This window comes from Eschrichtius robustus, chromosome 11, assembly GCF_028021215.1.
Source record: "Eschrichtius robustus isolate mEscRob2 chromosome 11, mEscRob2.pri, whole genome shotgun sequence".
NCBI classification, from domain to species: domain Eukaryota; kingdom Metazoa; phylum Chordata; class Mammalia; order Artiodactyla; family Eschrichtiidae; genus Eschrichtius; species Eschrichtius robustus.
The window spans coordinates 90,142,737-90,161,181 of NC_090834.1; the positions used below are offsets into that span (position 1 = coordinate 90,142,737).

Sequence of the window (18,445 nt, forward strand, 5' to 3'; positions counted from 1 at the left end):
AGTGAGCAGAGATTTCACTTCTCACTTTATGTTTCTACGGTGGTGAGATTATGAAAAGTTTTACTTTCTATTTAAGTTTTGCAGATTTTGAAAAACATGTTTTAAAGCACTTCGCGAAAAACTGAGGATATGAAAATCACACCGAAATGAAGGTTTTTCTTTTCTTTTGGTGATTCAGAGGGCTTTGCAGGATTCTTAAGGAATTCACAAATACAGAGAAGCAAAGGGTTACAGATTGAATTGATAATAATGGTAATTACAGTGTAACAACAACAATAATACTAGGTCATACAAAATGCTCAGACAGGTCCTGGCACATAGGAAATGCTCCATAACTATTGGTCACAATTTCACTTAATTCTCACAGCAACCCTATGATATGGATTCTATGATCAATCCATTTCACAGATCAGGATGAGGGGTTTAGCGTGTTTCTAACTTACCTAAAGTCACACAGCTAGTTAGAGGAGGATCCTGGGTTCAATCCAGTCTGAGGTCAGATGGAAGTTGATTTAGGTAATGCTTCTCTATAATTCCAATTACTTAGGCTGTGCAATGAGTTAACCTCTGTGCTTAGTTTTCTCCTCTGGAAAATAGGGCTCACCAAAGTACCTATTTTTGCTAGGTATTATTGTGAAAAATAAATGAGTCAATGCACGTAAAGTATTGGAATAGTATTAAGCATACAGCAGGAACCTGGTAAATCTTAATTGTGATTTAATAATAATTATAATATTATTATCGTCTCAATAATAGGTACAGGACAGTAATTGACAAAGTACTAAGCATATAGCAAGAATTTAATAATTCTGTTATAATTTTATAATAATTATTGTTAGAATAATAGTAATCCCCTCAAAGATGCATTTTGCTATTACTGCTCTTCTTACTACCACGTAGAGAAGACTATGAAAGAACTCTGATGATTTAAGCTTTGAGGGTGTCAGTTAAGGAGTGGTTGGTTGTTTTATCCAGAACCTTCTCACACACATCGTTTTCACTTGCTGATGAGGCAGCTAAAGAATGAAAGAAATGTGTAGGATTGGCATCTCACGTCATATTACACCCTCCGGACTGTTGGCCTAGATGAGGTAACCCAACAGCTGTCAGAAACTGTTCCGTAGGTCCTATTCCTGACTCACAATTGCTCTTCATCTCCTGGGATATGATGCTAAATCTTTAGGAGATTTGGTTTCAGTGAAGAGGAAACTTCTCGATCCACACCCACTCCATCCCTGCAGAGAAGGGAGGCTACGCTTTATCCCATGACTCATCTGATTTCCTAGAAGATTCCCTCCGCTTCAAGGGCTCAGTGGAAATGACAGTGGTGTGGATAAAGGAAGGAATCTTCATACATGACCCACATCGCTGGCGTCATAATACAGAAAAATGGACTGCATATTCAGAGCTAGGGTGCTCACTCTGCTAGGAACTTTAGGAAATGAAGGCAGATCCTAAGGTTTAAAACCAAGAGGCCTAGTCTGCTTCATATATTACCATTTATTAATCTCTCAGCAAGCTCAGAATGGATTTAAAAGACTTTTAAAGTATTTTTACAGCATGACATCGTGTGTGACTTTAAATCTTCACACAAAAGAAATATTCAGAAATCTAGCATTGACTGGGAAGATGAAGAATCAGTACAAGAATCGAAAAGAACACGCTATTGTACTAGCATCCTTTCCATGTTTCCGAAGTACAAGAAAGCAAGGACCAACACAAGCCAGACCTATTAAATATGGTTCATGAAATCATGGGAAACATCTTCTTGATCTAGGACCCTGGGGCCTTCAGCTAGCCCCCTCGTTCCTAAAGTTTTAATAAGAATTTACTACAGGCACATCATCATGTTTGGAGATAAAATATAAGTCGAGAACAGATTGTGCCCTTGTAAGTTGGGAGTAAGGGCCAAGGAAAGGAAGAGAGAACGAAGGTGGAATTTCAGGGGAAGACACGTAGAATCGGAGGAGGATCGGAGGCGGATTGGGAAGGCTGGTGGGGAGCACCGGAGAAGGAGGAGCCAGGGAATCCGTAACGCAGAATTCCTGTGGTGAATAGAACACACGTGTGGTTTGGTCTTATTTCTAGGCAGGCATACAGGACCGTCGTAGGGGTCTGAAATGAACGTATGTAAAAATCTTTCTGTCGGATAGATACCAGACACGAGAAGTTTCCAGTGACTGGAGGTGACACAGTTTCCTTGGTGAAGGAAAGCCTATGCTCTGGGCTACCCTATACTTCAGAACCACTGACCATAAACACACGTGAAATGAAGTGGAGACAATATTGCTTACTTGATTCAAACAACAGCAAAAAAAAACCCCACCCACTTACATATCAGAGATTTCGATATCAGCATAAACTCCAGCTCTTCCTCTCCCTAGCTGTCTACTCTTAAGCAAGTTAATTCACCTCAGTGAGCCTCAGTTGCCTTTTCTGTCAAATGGGAACCATAACACCATCTTTGCAGGGTTGTGGGGATTACAGTTGGTAGGTATGAAGCCCTATCATGGCTCTTGGCAGATAAGAGGAAATCAGTAAAAGAGAGTTGTGATGATGATGGTGATCATGATGATGTTAAAGAATCAAGATTTAGTGTCTCTGGACCAGTTTTCTCTGCTGTAAAACCAGAGAGTGGGACCAGATTTCCAAGAGCCCTTACAGTTCTAATCTTTTGTGATTTCACTTTTTCCTGCATGGCCTGAGAACTGCCTTTTTTTTTTTTTCTATATGAGTCACGAGTAACCCAGGTCTAAGGTGCATTGCTTTTGGACACCAGAATACTGGCGCAGTGGTTCGTCCATGCACCCTGGGTCATGCCATATCCCTGAGATCTTGGCCGTGTCTTAGTGTATCCTGATACTGCTCAGCTTCAGGATTACTAATTGTTTTTTTCAGCTTTTCTGTCCTTTCTTTTTTTTTTTTTTTTTAAGTCTTTTCTTCCAGGGCAGGGATGGAAGGGGCCATCCCTTTTTAATGTAAGGGGCCAAGTACTAAATAGTTTAGGCTTTGCAGGCTACACAGTCTTGGTCACAGCTACTCAACTCTGTCTTTTCGCACAAAAGTAACCCTTGACAATACATGAACGAATAGGTATGGCTGGGTTCCAACAAAACTATTTATGGGCACTGAATGTGAATTTCACATACTTTTCACGTGTCGTGGAATAGTACTACTCTTTTGATTTTTTTTTTTTCAGTCAAATAAAAACGTAAAACCCATTCTTAATTCACGGGCCATACAAAACAAATGGCAGATAAGATTCGGCCCACAGGCTATAGTTTTCCAGCCCATTTTCTAGTGAAAGCTCCAAAAAAGAGATTTTCATCCCTTTCTCAAAGTCTTTCTGGAGAGCCCTTTGCTTGGTTCATGCCTGCCCACTCTTTCCTGCTGGGAGGGCTCCAGTGCCCTCTGGCGACCCCAAGACCATCTCACAAGCCACCACCATGAAGTAAGAACAAGCCCACTTACCACATGATCATGATCACTAGCTTCATTACAATCTCATTCAAAATGTTGAAGAATTCCACCATCAGCTTGGCCTGCTCGCCCATCTTCCCCATGGCAATGCCGAAAGCAATGAAAAACCCTATCAGACCTGTTGGGTGAATCACAGGACACAGAAGGACAAATTACAAAGTATGTGTTTCTTCTCCCTTGTTCATTGCTATCCCCCATAATGAATGGAGCCACATTCTTACCACCTGTTACCCTATGAATTAGGCATTAAAAGACAAAAGCATTATGTTTCCCACTTTTCCCCTGGATAATTACGGCTTTCCTGAATACTTTCCACATGAGCAAGTTGAACTGCAAGCAGGTTATTTGCTTGGAGAAAAGGAATTCATTTTCATTCCAAACGAAAAAGTACCCTCTTCTCTCTCCTCCTCACTTATGAAATCATGTGGAAGCAGATTCCATTAGTACATAGATTAAAGAAGGAAGGCTTGTTGGGACTTGGGGGTTATCATACAAACTTTGGAGCCAATATTAGAAGAGCAGAGACCAATTAGCCAATTCAGTCTCTGCCAGGGTTATGTCTATATGAGTTTGGTGTTATCCCAAGTTAATGCATGGCTGGTATGTTTCACTCTAGGAAAATCCTAAACATAAAATATTTTTCCTATTGCTGTGTGCCTAATTGGAGAAGGAGGAAGAATCTTGAAAAATCCAAGGGAAAGCAATGAAAAATCCAAAACAGTTGGGAAACCCCAAATGACCCAATTTGTTTGGATTTAACCTGTTATTTATTAATTCATCATCATTCTTTCCATGGTCAAAATGGTTACAACGCTTTCTTTTTTATTGTGTTTTTTTTTTTCAGGATCATAAAGTGAGAACGTAGTCTTTGTTGCTTCCTAGCCCCTTGGCCCTCCTCTCCCTTCACTTGATATCACTTGACTTCCATCTAAATGCAGCCCTCCTCCCCCCAGCCCCCAGGGTCAATCTAATCCCAGGCCAGGAGGATTTGAGGAACCCTGTCCCCACCTCTTGATGCTGGCATCAAATTGCACTAGGTCCTGGACCAAGCCCAACAGCCAACCTTGGGTCTTATTTCTATGTTACCTTTTACCTCATTCCCTGAGTATCTGTCCAGGGAACCTGCCTGATATGTTAGCTCCTCCAAGGCAAGACCTGGCTTTTCTCTCCCCATAATACTTTCTCTGGCACCGCTCTGTCCCACCCCTCTTCCTCAGCCTCTCACCCTGGAGTCTCACCCAGACCCTCCCAGGGACTGGGGCACACTACATGGCTAACGGACGTCCCTGTTACTGCCTGAAGGCTCTCCGGATTTCTGATAACCAGTCATCATGTGCCCCCCAGCTCCCAATATGTTATTGCCAATCTTGGGGCTCCAACTCTGAAGACTTGCATGGACTATAAATCAATGTAATTGTCCCCTTGGCAACGGGCCCTTGCTTGCCCATCTGACTTTTTCTCTGACCTGCAGTATGGGCCATCCACTCTTCCCTCTCTCTCCCTCCTCTCCTTACACCTACCCTGTCCCACTTTGGCAGACTTCATTTCCAGTCCCTCCCTATTCCATCCAATTTCCTATTGCGTCCGTCCTTTTATGCCTGCAGTCTTGAGCTGTATCAAAGTAAATGATAGCATTATAATATGATTCTCTTAGGGGAAAATTCTTTCTGAACCTCTGCTTTTACCTTTTCTCTAGTCACCAAAACCACTCACCTCCCACACCAAGCACATGGCAACCCAGACTGTTCAACTACCCTTTGCTACCCTCAGCAAAAAGAATCTAGCACTTGCACTGAAATTGTTAATCCTTGGTATTTAATATTTCCCCTTTTTAGCTCTTGGCCAGAAAGATTAACTAGTGACTTACAAGTGAGTTATTGGCCATAACACAAAGGCTTAATGAGAATTAGCGTGACCTAGAATCAGAGTGACAGGAGAGAGTGACCTAGTTCTGTGGTAATGGAGGAAATCAAATTCAGGCTCTTGTCAAGCCCATGGAGAGGAGTTTGCTAGGTGTGTGGTGAGCAATGATCTGTGAACATTCTGGCTGAGAATAGCTAGTATCACTTGGTTAATTCCATTTGGAAATTTTAAGAGAAAATGTTCAAGGTCTCAAGGTCCCAAAGAACTAGAATAAAATAGCTCCCCTGGCAGGGTCACCAGAAACGGGCCATCTCTATGAGTGTAAGAGAGAGATGTTGAAAGGAGCGCTATCTCACAGGAGTTGATTTAAGTGGTTGGGATTGAAGTAGAGCCCCGGAGCAGTCTGGAGGTCTTGGGGGTAAAGAAAGGAGTCTTTAAAGAAGTGGGGGGCCAGAGCCAGGATTTTTATCTTCACTCTTGCAATGCTTGATCCTCGGGACTTTCCAAAACCGAAAAACAAACCAAAACCAAAAAAAAAAAAAAGGCCACCATCTCTGCCCTTGGAAGACAATGGAAAGAACCTTATTTCAGCCATGATTTGTAAATGGGAAGTTTCTCAACAGTCTAACTTCCCTTAGCTTTCCAGAGCCTCAATTTGCACTTGGAAACCCACAGCCAGCTTGTGCATTTCCCTCTGTAAACACTGCCTCATTGAGCTCGCTGGAACAGGGGTGTTTCATTTGAACAAAGCCCTCGTAGACTTGGTCACTGGGGTTGAGAGAGTCGTGAATTGTGTTGAAACTCCCTGGTACAGCCAAAGGTCATGTGACTTCCCAGAATCCACCAGGACTCTGGAAATGACCACAAAAGTCTTCTGAATGATTCACCCCAAAGCTCTGGCCCCATTACTCACGGCCACAGTAGAAAATAGTGGGGCCACTTTGACCATAGGGTTTGGGGGGCAAGGGGATTTGGGAATGCCTGAAAGGGTCACAGATATCTGGACAGTGGGAGAGAAGAGCCACTCAGGGTTGGATGCTGAGGATATCTGCAAACCCTCCTTCTCAGAGGAACTCTCCTATTTTCTCCTCTCTCCTTCCTCCTCTCGCCTCCCACTGGTTGTCAGCAATGTTTATTGATCTTTTGTTGCCTGGCAACCTGGTCAGCTTATCTCTTCCCTCACTCTCCGCTTCCTGCCAGGTCAAAGAAAAAGACACTTTTCACTGGCCGGGAAGTCCTGCTCCCTCCACCTCTGTTTCTCCACCATTCTGGATAAGTAAGGAGAACGGTGACCAAATTTAGAACAAACAAAAAGGACTCCCAGGTAAAATCTGAATTTCAGAAAAACAATGAAAAAAATTTTTTAGTCCAAGTATATCCCATGCAATATTTGGGACATACTTAACACTTTAAAATTATTTGTTGTTTATCTGAAATTCACATGAAACTGGGCACCCTGTATTTTATCGGATGCCCCTATCAAAGAGACAAGGGCACTTGATCTCCTAGATGGTAAAGTGAGCTCAACCTTTTCTAAACAGCTCTCATTCAAATCCTTGGAAATCTCGCTTGCGTGGATCAACATACTTCTTCCACATAGATTTCCCATTTCTCCCAGCTTATGACCAAATGTCTTGTCTTGGGACACCATTCTAACAGTGGATGCGGGTTATTACGGTGGGGGGAGTGAACCCAGAGGGTGGATGGGGAGTAAAGTGAGCAAACTGGAGTCACCCACACAATGGGGAGTCTCTATCCTCTGTGGGGTGTTTTCTACTGAGCAGCTTAGCGCTCCACCCCCGGCCTTTAATGATGACAGCGGCTCACATGATAAAGCATATGGCGCGTACCATTGTGCCTACGTGCACAATCTCATTGAATCCTCACAATGATCTACAGGAGAAATGCCAACCCCATGCCCACTTTACAGATGAATCTTAAGAAGTGGAGCAGCCAGCCCATGATTAGATAACCGGTGAGTGGTCCATAAGGGATCCAAACTGGATACAAACCAGTCTAACGTCAGAGCCAAAGAACCCCTGGGATGACACTCTCAGAAGGTTCCAAGCTCACTGAAATCCCAGAAAGTTAAACCAGACAGTCTCCTTTTGCTAAGCCCGTTTTGGCACCAACGCCAACACTTTCACTCCTGATAGCACTGCGTTTGTTTACAGACTGTGAGGGCTGCGGTGGGACAGCCCCCATGCCTAGCATAGTCCTGGGACAGACACAAGGGCGCCTCAAAAAAAAATGCTTAGGAAATGAAAGGATTGGATGTGTAACTTCACGAAATGGAGAGTCAGAGAAAGTGACTTGCCAACACCACGCAGAAAGTGGGGGGATGTGCCCGGTGAATGTCAGTCCCCTCGCTTCGCCCATACCCCAATCCTGCTGCCACGTCCCCACATGGTATGGCTCCTGCCCGTCTCCCTCGTGCTTCACCTCTCAGTTCTCAGGCCCAGTGACCCTCAAATCGCTCCCCAGAGACAGCCTCTTGCTCCACCTACAGGACAGCAGGGCGATCGGCTTTCTGAGAAGGAAGCGAGGTCGCCTAGGTGTTGACCTGCAGGGAAAGCTGGCCACGTGGCCCCGGCAGAGGCACCTCCCCCAAGGAGATGAAGACCAGTGTGCCTACCTAAGACATTCATGCCGTCCTTGAACTCCAGGCCCTTCTTGATAACCACCTGCGTCTCCTCAGGCGGCTCAGTCACAGTCTCATTCAACAGCGAGAGGACAGCACTGGTGGCATTGCTCTCCTCGTCTGATGGAGGGGCCACCAGGACTTTCTTTGTCACTGTTTGAATCTAATGGAGTGGGGAAAAAAAAACCATAAAGATGAGAGGTTTGGTGCAAAAGGTCACCAAAAGCCTGGCCGCTTACATAAATTTTTGAATTCCCAATATGTCAAAAATATTATAATTAAGAAATGGCGGGCTTCCCTGGTGGTGCAGTGGTTGAGAATCCGCCTGCCAATGCAGGGGACACGGGTTCGAGCCCTGGTCTGGGAAGATCCCACAGGCCGCGGAGCAACTAGGCCCGTGAGCCACAACTACTGAGCCTGCGCGTCTGGAGCCTGTGCTCCGCAACAAGAGAGGCCGCGATAGTGAGAGGCCCACGCACCGCGATGAAGAGTGGCCCCCGCTCGCCGCAGCTAGAGAAAGCCCTCGCACAGAAACGAAGACCCAACACAACCAAAAATAAATAAATAAATAAATAAATTTATTAAAAAAAAAAAAAAAAAGAAAGAAATGGCCAAACAAGGTTATGAAATTGGGGAATACTTTATATGTGTGTGTTTGACAGAGTGATGCTTCATGGCACAAATACAGTGGGATACGACTGTCCTCATCCCACGATAATGATGGGATTTATAACATTCTTTTGTAACTACTATAAGCAGTGTGATTGGTAACGGGACCCAAGCTTCAGGTTGAGGGATGCCTGTCTGCTTGTTTCATTCCCATGGAGATAGTAGCAAATGTGAGACCCAGTTGGATGACCTGCCAGCCCCTGTGGAGGGTCCTGGATCTGGTCAGGAACAGGAGGGCAGGGGTCTTGTTGGAAGTCAGATCAGCATCTCATGATCCACGTGATTCGCTTCTCCCTGCCTGGTTCCTATCGCACGGAATCTTCACAGGCCCACTCTCACGGAGGCGCCTCCCAGAGCCTGGCTCTGCTGGGAATCTCCGTGTAGCTGCCAGATGTGCCAGCTGCCAGCAGCCCCCATGGCAGGGTCACTGGCTCATATTCCGTATGTAAGGTGGGAAGACACCCACTCCTTCGAGGAGGTGACGCCAAGCCTTGCTCAATGTTCCCAAGCATCCCTGTGCAAGCGGCCCCCTAAGAAGCTCTCATGCTATTCCTCGACATCTGGGGCGGCCACCCTATTTTTAAAGGTGCCAGGCACCCTGCATGCTGTGAAAACTCACGTCTAAGCCCAGAGAAACACTACCTGCAGGGGCATTAAAATAGAAGTCATGCAGAATCCTAGAATGTCAGTGCCGGCACGTAGTAGGCGACAGATGGCTGAAGCCTGCATAGATACAGAAGAGGGGGCATGGAGAAGTCAAGTGACTCATCAGACATCATAGAATTATTGGGAGAACTGGGACCTCAACTCAGATGCACTGACCACCACTGAGGTCTTTCACCACCTGCGCTGCCTGATAAACTCTATGGACCCAACCCTACAGCAGCTGGGCCCGAGAATAAGCAAGGCTGACCTGACCAGCTCTCCTAACTGGGAGAGAGGGAAGCACAGCATTCCCTGAGGCAAGACAGGTACTCCGTGTTCTAACCTGGCCACATGCACTTGTGCAGGGAGAAGGGCAGCCCCAGCTGAATGGCAACAGGCAGCTCATGGCCCCCTTGGTCTGGGCAACGCTGGCACAAAGAGAGAACGCAGGAAGGATCTGAAGGGAAGCTTCCATGAACAACAGAGTCACCCTCCTGGGGACAAAGTGGGGACTGGAGCCAACTGTAGGTCTATCCTGAGAAGGCTAAAGAAGCCAAAGCTCAAGTTCAAAGGAGTAACGGCCATGGGCCTGAATAAATGGTGCTTCCAGGATCAGGGGGGCGGCCAGGTGCTCCACCTTTGACAACTATTACTTCTTATGTCAACAGGAGCCCCTCAAGGCTCATGGGGCTGAGTAACTAACCCCAGGACAGACAGCTAATAGTTCACTGAAGCAGGGTGCAAAATGAGGTATGTTCAGCTCCAAAATCCAGCTTCCAAAGAGCGCGGCTCAGCGGCTGAGTTGAAGGCTGGACGACAGGCCGGGTCCTCTGAGTTCTCAGTTCAAGCCTGTTTGGGCTGAAGAACCCCAGCTGGCTGCCAACGCCAGTCCCAGCCGCCAGGGTCTCTCACCTTAAAACCTGCAAAGCCTGCTCACTGACTCACCTCCTCTTCCTGGCTACCTGCGATCCCCAGGTAAGTAGCTACCTGGAGCTCTGTCTATAACCAGAGCTACCAGGTTGATTTTTTTAAAAATAGAAAAACAGTCATCTCCTTGCCTGAACTCTTAGAATAAGAACCTGAGTCCGACCCCGGCCCGCCAGGCCCTCCTTCACCCACTCCACTCCCCACTCAGCGGCCTTGCTTCTCTTCTCACCAAATGCTTGCCAACCTCCGTGAGCCTCTGCCCCCGCTTAGCGGGCTCTTCCCCCAGTTCTCCTCAGGCTGGATCATTCTTTTTTTTTTTTTTTAATAAATTTATTTATTTATTTTTGGCTGCATTTGAGTCTTCGTTGCTGCGCGCCAGCTTTCTCTAGTTGCTGGTGAGCGGGGACTACTCTTCGATGCGGTGCGCGGGCGTCTCGTTGTGGTGGCTTCTCTTGTTGCGGAGCACGGGCTCTAGGTGCGCGGGCTTCGGTAGTTGCAGCACGCGGGCTCAGTAGTTGTGGCGCACGGGCTCTAGAACGCAGGCTCAGTAGTTGTGGCGCACGGGTTTAGTTGCTCCGCGGCATGTGGGATCTTCCTGGACCAGGGCTTGAACCCGTGTCCCCTGCACTGGCAGGTGGATTCTTAACCACTGTGCCACCCGGGAAGGCCCGGGCTGGCTCATTCTGACCCCTTATTGCCTCAGCTCAGACGTCTCCCCCGGTTACTAGCCCATCATCCTGCTCCAGCTCTCAGAGTGCACTTACCTTAATTTTCAAGTACCTTGTGCGTTTACCTGACATTTGTTCTGGTCTATCTCCCCTGAGTCCCCGAATGTAAGTCAGCTCCACTGAGCAGGGACCCCGACTGGTTCATTCTGTGTGGCATCCTGTGCACCCAAATATCGGCCAAAGGAGCAAACCCAGTTCACTGAATTCCCCGGAAGAAAGGACCCCATGTGATCACTCTCACTGTGCCTGATGAATGTGGTCAGGCCACACCTGACAGCCTGTTGCCACCTTGGAAACCTCACCTTGGTTCAGAGTCAGCCCGAAGCAGTGAACAGGAGGCCTCCCTGCTCTCAGGGACACAGGTCCTGCCACCTTGGGGGCGGAGCCTCTGCGCTGGAGACAGCACGCCTTTCTCTTTCTGTCTCTGTGTCTACCTCTGGTCCTGAAGCTCCCTCCACCCAAGAGAGGCTGTCTGAAACCACTCCCAGCTGTACCCCGAGGGCACGGAAGGCACCACCCAGCACCCTTTCTCTCTGGTAATTCCTTGTCACCGTCAAAGAGTTCCCTTTCTTCCAACCCTCTTCAAGGCCCTCCTAAGCCTGTGGGATTGCACCTAGTTTAAGTTTCCTTTCCTCTGGGCTGCCTGGAGTCTGGCTTACGGAATCAGCACCCTCCCTCACCCTGCGGTCAAATATTCCACATGATTATTTCTCTGAGTGTCCTAACCCAAAGGACCATGTCCTTGGGCTTAGCTGGAGGACTAAGGGCTCACTCCTCATATGAATTTTGTCAGTGGAGGGGTGGGTCCAGGGCAGGGGTGAGGCAGGGAATGGCGTGGTCCTCTGTTCTAGTGTCCCCCAGTGCCCCTTGCCCTGGGGGACACTAGAGATTGCCCATTGACCAGACAGGTCAGGGAGCGTGAGCATGGCTGACACCACAGAAATTCACCCCAGCCCAGAGCAACAGCTCTGGGTGCTGCCTGCCTCTCAGTTCTGCCTCACTGACTCAGACGAAAGGGACTCCTTCTTGCGTGGAGCGTGGTCGTGATGGAGCACAGAAGGGAGGCCCAAATCTGTCCCTCCCCGTCCCTCCGATGCTACCCCTACCCCCAGACTCCTACCAGCTCAGCCTCCAGGTGCTACAGCTCCAGAGCGCTCTTTCCAAAATGTTAAGAATAGACTTGGCACCCGGTTGTGTCTATCACCCCAAAGCAAGCAAACTCGTCTTTCTAAGCAGGCTGGCTGAGGGGCAGGCACATTGCACAGAGAGGGTACCAGTAACCACCCCTCCCCTAGCCTGTTTCTATTCACTCCCCACCCAACTTCCCCTGTCTGGAATGTTTCCTTTAATATAGCTCCTTGCTACAAGTGCCTCTGAAGTGGTATTGGAAATCAGAGACCATATTCCAGATTTATCCAGAGTAAACTGGGCTCAGCAGTGATTGGCAATGGCACTTTGGGGGCAGCTGGGAATGCAGACTTTTCTTCTCTGAGACCTGTTTCCTCAATTTATTCTTCTGTGATTCCCTGGAAATGGTTGAAGGAGGTTCCTTGATTCTAGTTTACTTCCAACCAGAGTTAATGTGAACTGAGGTGTATTCGAACCTAAACTAGCCTTAGGTCTAGACAACAGGCTGGTGAGGGGGGCCTGGGGAGCTAACTCAGTGGTTCCACTTGAGAGAGGCTGGGATCTGGGACCCGGGATATCTGGCACTCTTTGCTGCAGTGCTTGCACCTGGACAAACAGCAGAATACAAAGAAACTATAAGGGACTAAAAATAACTGCGTGCATGCGCAATTGGGGCAAATTATGAACAACCAGATACAAAAAGACCCAAAACCCAACTGCCACTTCTGGGGTGTCTGGAGCAAAAGCAGGGTACCACTCATGATCCCTGCACACAGCACCACCAAGGGGGTGGGCACACCACCCAAGCCACCCCTCCCGCCTGAGCCCTGGACCCATCCTCACCCTCACCCCATTTAAGGGACCAGCTTGCTGGCCCTGCCCCCCACCCCAGGGAGGGAGCGAGGGAAGCTGTTAACTTGCTTTCGCTGTACGGCAGCACAAGTCCACGTAAAGCCTTGCCTGAATTTCTCATCTGGCCTCTTATCAATTTCTATTGATTAAAGAGTCCAAGAACCCTGGTCGGTAACACACCCAGCAGAATCAACTGGTTTTAAAAGTCGTGTGTTAAAAACTAGATATGCCTGTGTGCAGCTGGTAGGAACATATATATCGATACAAAATTTTTAAGGCTATTTTTGCAACACCCAGCAAATTCAAAATATCAACTCTGGCAGGACAGTTTTGCTTCTAGAATTTATCCTTTAGAAATACTACACAACAATGAAAAACGAAAGAGAGAGATGACACTAAAACACTGTTAAACGAAAAAGCAAGGTGTAACACAGTATGTACGATGCAGCACCACCCGAGCTGAATTTTTTTTAATTTTATGCACACATACACACGCATATGTGACAAAGAAAATATATAGGAGGAAACATGAGTAGCTCTAGGGAAGCGACGTGGGGACTTGAATTTTTACTTTATGTGCATCTATAAACTTTCCAAAATCCTCATGTATTACTTCCAGAATTTGACAAATACCCAGTCCCTGGGCCCACCCTGGAGATTCTGATTCTGTAGAGCACGTGCATTTTTAAATGGACCACATGTGGTTTTGCTATACTGCTAAGATCAAGAACCACTGAGTACTCTAGAGAGCTGCGGGCAAGGGTGATCAAAATGTCCCCTTGGACGACACAGAGACAAGAACCAAAAAGAAGAAAAAGAGATCAAAGAAAGAAAGGAGAAGAGGGATCCCAGAGCTAAATGCTATTAAGTGTACTGCAAAAGAAAGGGAAGGTTAAAAAAACAAAGACAACACGACTCTAATCCTAAACTCCTGCCCCAGATGACCCAATACAACCCCTAGGCAGAGTATAAATATGAAAAAAATTACTCCCCAGAGCTGATTTGTTGAAAACAGTCTCTAAGTTACCACATTTGTAACTTAGGAGTTTGGAGAACAATGGATATCAGAACTCTAGGTTACCTGCTGAAAACAGGCTTGGACAAGGTTTTCAGGGAAGAGATTTCGAATAAGGTCCAGAAAGGCATCCAGGCTGGACACTTCATCGTTCTTCTGCCCAGGCCCCAGCTGCTTCTTGAGTTTGGGGTTCCCCGGGTGGATAGCCAAGACCAGGATGACCCCCAGCACCGCAGCGATGATGGTCGTGGACATGTAATATACCATAGCTCTCGTGCCTAAGCGGCCACTGGCTTTAGCATCCAGGCCTGACAACCCTGGATGGAAAAGAAATCCAGAAGTATTAGTTCTATTATTTTCCTGTTACCTGCCCCTCTCTGCATACCTATAACCAACCCTCGGCTTCGTATCACTCAAATGTATTAATGGTTAATTAAACCTTCTTCACTGAATATTTGGTCAATTCCACAGTTTACAATTCAATTTCCCAAGGATATTTTTGAGATTCTAGAGAACTGGGGAGAGTTGGAGAACATCTGGTTCAGGGTTTATAAACTGGTTGGTGACTACTTTTTGTCAGTCTGCAATAGTGAGTTAAAATTGAATACTCTCTTCAATTTTTAATTCTGAGATTATGTCCTTCCCACTTATTTGATATTAAGATATCCTTTCTTTATGAAGTCCTGGTACGTGCTAGGTTTTTTTGTTTGTTTTAATGTCCTCACTTAGGAAAATAAAAGATTGGTAGCCCTATGTATTCAAAACGTCTTTTGAATACATTACTGGTCATGAAATCAAAAGTCTGGAAAAGTGATTCTAGCCCAGCCTTCTCATTCCCCCGAGGTGAAACTTGATGGAGACCACATTTTCTGACCTCAAGTAGGGATGTGAGAACAGGTGCACAAAACACCCAGCACGGGTGGGAGCTTCATTTATATTTCAGGAGCTTCTGTGATGGTTAGCGGAAATTCCAAGCAAGTCACAAAAACTCCAGCCTTCATTGGGTTTTTTTTCCAGTAGTTTCTTCAGTTTTTCTACTTCCTGGTTTCAGTTCCTGCTTTTACTAGACTGAGAGATGCAACCCTTTCTGGGGACCAGTCTTTTTTGCCGTGGGGGAGGAAGTTATTATGGATGTTAATAATTCTCTGAGTGAAGCTGGCCCACGTGTGACACATTTCTCCTTACAACCTGAAGTCTAATTCTAGCCGACGGAAGTGAGGTTTCCTTACCAGGTTGGCCAATGTACCATCTGTTAAACAGGCATGGAGAACAAATTTTCTCTGGTTTAAAAAGGAGCATTTAAAGTGAAGATTGAGCTTCACTCAGTCTGGGGCTGAATGATAAGATCCTCCCGACACTGAGTCCCAGCTCTTTCCCTCACTGGACTCACTGGTCCACCAGCCATGAGACTGTAGCATCTGAATCTCTTGGAGTTACCAGAGCTTCACGACCTTCATTAGGTGGATGGTCCAGAGGGACAGCTTTCTCAAGGTCACCCAGCCTGTTGGCACCCAGATATAAACCAAAGCCCAGCTCTTCATCCCTAACTCAGAGCTTAGTCTCTAAACTTTATCAATTTATACCTTGTTTGAGTAATATTATTTAGTAAGGAGGAAACTACCAGTATAAGCCCAGGGAGGGGAAAAAAATTCTTTCAAATAAAACAACTCTTTCAGCCAAAAAACAAGTGAACATGACCTATACATTAAGGGTACCTTTCTTCTGAAAAACTCGAAGGGTTTCATATCTAGTATTTCATTTATTTTTAATACCCACTTCCCTCTACACCCAATTAAGTAGTAAAGAGAAAATTTCTTTTTCTATTTGTTACCTTTATTTGTCAGTTTCTGAACAAATACAATTTGGGAAATGAGAAAAGTATACATTAAAAATTAAAATCACTAGATATGATCACTTTTAACATGCGGCTATTTCCTTTTTATCTTTTGTTGCTAGACAGACAGATGGACCAACCAATAGGTGGCAAACTCTTTTTTTAGGGTTGCTTATCCCAATTTTAGAGACAGGAAAAACCGAGGCTCTGAAGTGAAATGACACAGATGATCACATTCATTGATTCAACCAAACTGAGATTCTATGGTCAGTCCAAAAGCTGGAGCGGGAGTATGACCCGCTTTGGCCCGGTGCCAGAGAGGTGGTCTTACCTGTGATTAAACTGGAGATGATTAGAGGCAGAATGAGCATTTTTAGCATCCTCATGAGTATATCCCCTGGGAAGGCTATTAGCATAACCACATCAGGGTGGATAGGAGATGCCAAGCGAAGAAGCCCTCCACATACTGCCCCCAGGACGACACCTATAAGAAAGGGGGAAAAATATGAATTTAGCTTTTGCCCTCATCAAATGAATAGCTCTAGGGATGTAGTTCAATGACATTGACCTTCCTCATACGTCTCCATCATCAGATGATGACTAACACGTTACAAAAATACCATTAGAAAAGTGAAGTTGATTTTGATGACTCGTGAGAAAATATTTTGTATCTCCAACTATTCTAAAAGGCAGCACTGGAAGAGTCAAGAAGAGCCTTCTCAAGGCTTTGTGGGAAATATAACCTGGCAACTTGACTCTGGCTTCTTTGAGGATATCATCCACTTGCAGAGTCACAGATTGTCAGTAGAAATAATCCACAGTGCCAGAGATTGCCTCTCTTCGCAGCCTAGGCTGGCCACATTCCATGGTGTTTCATGTTTTTCTTCCCTTTTGAACTGAATACCAGATAAAAGGAACATTTAAGTGACCAAGCTGGGGTGTTTTCTTTATTCTTCTCTTTTCTTTGACTTCCGATAATTTCCCCATGGCTTATCCTCAAGAAGTTTTGTCTTTGACTTCTATGCCCTTGTACATAATCTTGAGACTTGCTGATCTTAGGGGGGGTCAAGGGGGGTGTCTAAAAATATATAATTTGGGAGGAAACAATTTGGGCAGAGATGATAGCAGGAGCCTTTCACTTTGCATACGCAGAGATTCCACAAGAAAACCTTGGATCTCTCCAAACTGGTGGCCAACATAAACGACCTTCTGGAGACCACAAGTGGGGTCATAGCATGACTGGTGTAAGGGGGTGGGGAGGTCCTAGGTATGTGGCTATGGTGTTAACTCCAGACATGCAAAGGGAGTAACATGGCCAAAAGCCTTATCTTTTTTTCTTCCACAGGTGAAAAACACACTTCTTCAAAACCTCTGATGAATGAAATTTGCTTCTGTGGAGGGTAACCCTTGGAAAACCCTACCACGCCTGTGGTCTTCTTCTATTAAGTGAACTGAGCTGGGGGGCAAGTTCCCAGTCCTGACTAGTCCACCGACATCCAAGGTGACTGACTCGAAGGAGAAGCCATGGACGATGTGTGTGTGTGTGTGTGTGTGTAGATGGCTCTTCATTGCTTCTGCCTATAGCCTCATAAGAGTTGAAGAACAAGGAGGAGGGGTTGAGAAAGGAAAAGATGTGGTTGTCACTATAAGAAACCGCAATTTTCCCCATTTTCAATCAATCCTGGTTGAAAACCCAAGGCCAAGTCTGTATCAACAGTCACACGAAAGGACAACCAGAGCTTAGGTGAGGCCAGAGGCAGGGGAGTAAGGCTTTTGAGGTGGAGCTGGAATGGATCAAGGCTTTGGGACAAGCCTCTTCCACACGGACCTCGTTAGCTAATGTGCTAACCGAATCTAAGTTAATGAGGTGCTTGAAGAAGCTTAGACCTTGGGAGCCCTGTTAGTGGGGTTAGGGCAACTGTTGCCTTTATCTGGACACAGGTGCTTCTCTAAATGTGGTCTACTGACCATCTGCTTTGGAATCACCTAGAAGGTTTGTTAAGATGCAGATTCCTAGGTCTCACTCCAAGTGGCCCAGAGTCTCTGTGAGTAGGGCCTGGGAATCTGCATGCTGACATACCCATGGGAAATGTACACGCATACTGAAATCTGAGAACCACAAGAATCCCAAGGAGGCAAACACGGCTAGGGCAGGTGACAGGGAAGACGGTATCACTGAGGCAGCCGTGCCTGGGTAAAGGCAGAGTTAGGCAGAGCGTGTGGCTTGCTTTCCAGGGGGAGGGCTGGCTGCCAGAACCAGCTTCCATACAGAGCCAGGAGAGACCAGGGGAAGAGGGGAGGGTGGGGCAGGTCTGTCACCTACCGAACACGGTCAGCGTGAGCAGGAGATTCTTCCCCAGCTTGTCACACAAGCGCAGCCCCAGATGCCGGGGCTTCGGCTCCTCCGAGCTGAGGTGGTTGTCGTGCATCCGCACTTCCACCTGCTTGGGCATGTTGTTGGCACTAGAACAGAAGGGGAGGCAGTGGTCAGAGTCCGCTGGGCATCTCTGCAGTTTGAGGGCCTCAGGTTGTAGGAGGCGAAACAGCCTTCCCCAGGCACAGCTGGGAATCTGGAACCATGGGCAGGAAAGTAAAAACCAGGGCAACTCAGGGCACCCTGAATTCCAGTTTGCCTATAAGCAGGTTACTAGGACACACCGAAC

General features: G+C 46.5%; 1 protein-coding gene across 1 annotated transcript in view; it reads right to left on the bottom strand.

Annotated features, from left to right (window-relative positions):
- SLC1A2 (solute carrier family 1 member 2) overlaps nt 1-18,235 on the bottom strand; it is a 50,419-nt gene extending 32,184 nt beyond the window's left edge. The window contains exons 1-5 of the mRNA XM_068554638.1: nt 18,106-18,235; nt 16,114-16,266; nt 14,015-14,265; nt 7,979-8,147; nt 3,472-3,598 (exon numbers count right to left, since the gene is read on the bottom strand). Of these exons, the coding sequence (XP_068410739.1) occupies nt 3,472-3,598; nt 7,979-8,147; nt 14,015-14,265; nt 16,114-16,266; nt 18,106-18,235 (830 nt within the window). The remainder of the gene's footprint in view (nt 1-3,471; nt 3,599-7,978; nt 8,148-14,014; nt 14,266-16,113; nt 16,267-18,105) is intronic.
- Nucleotides 18,236-18,445: the final 210 nt, after the last annotated feature.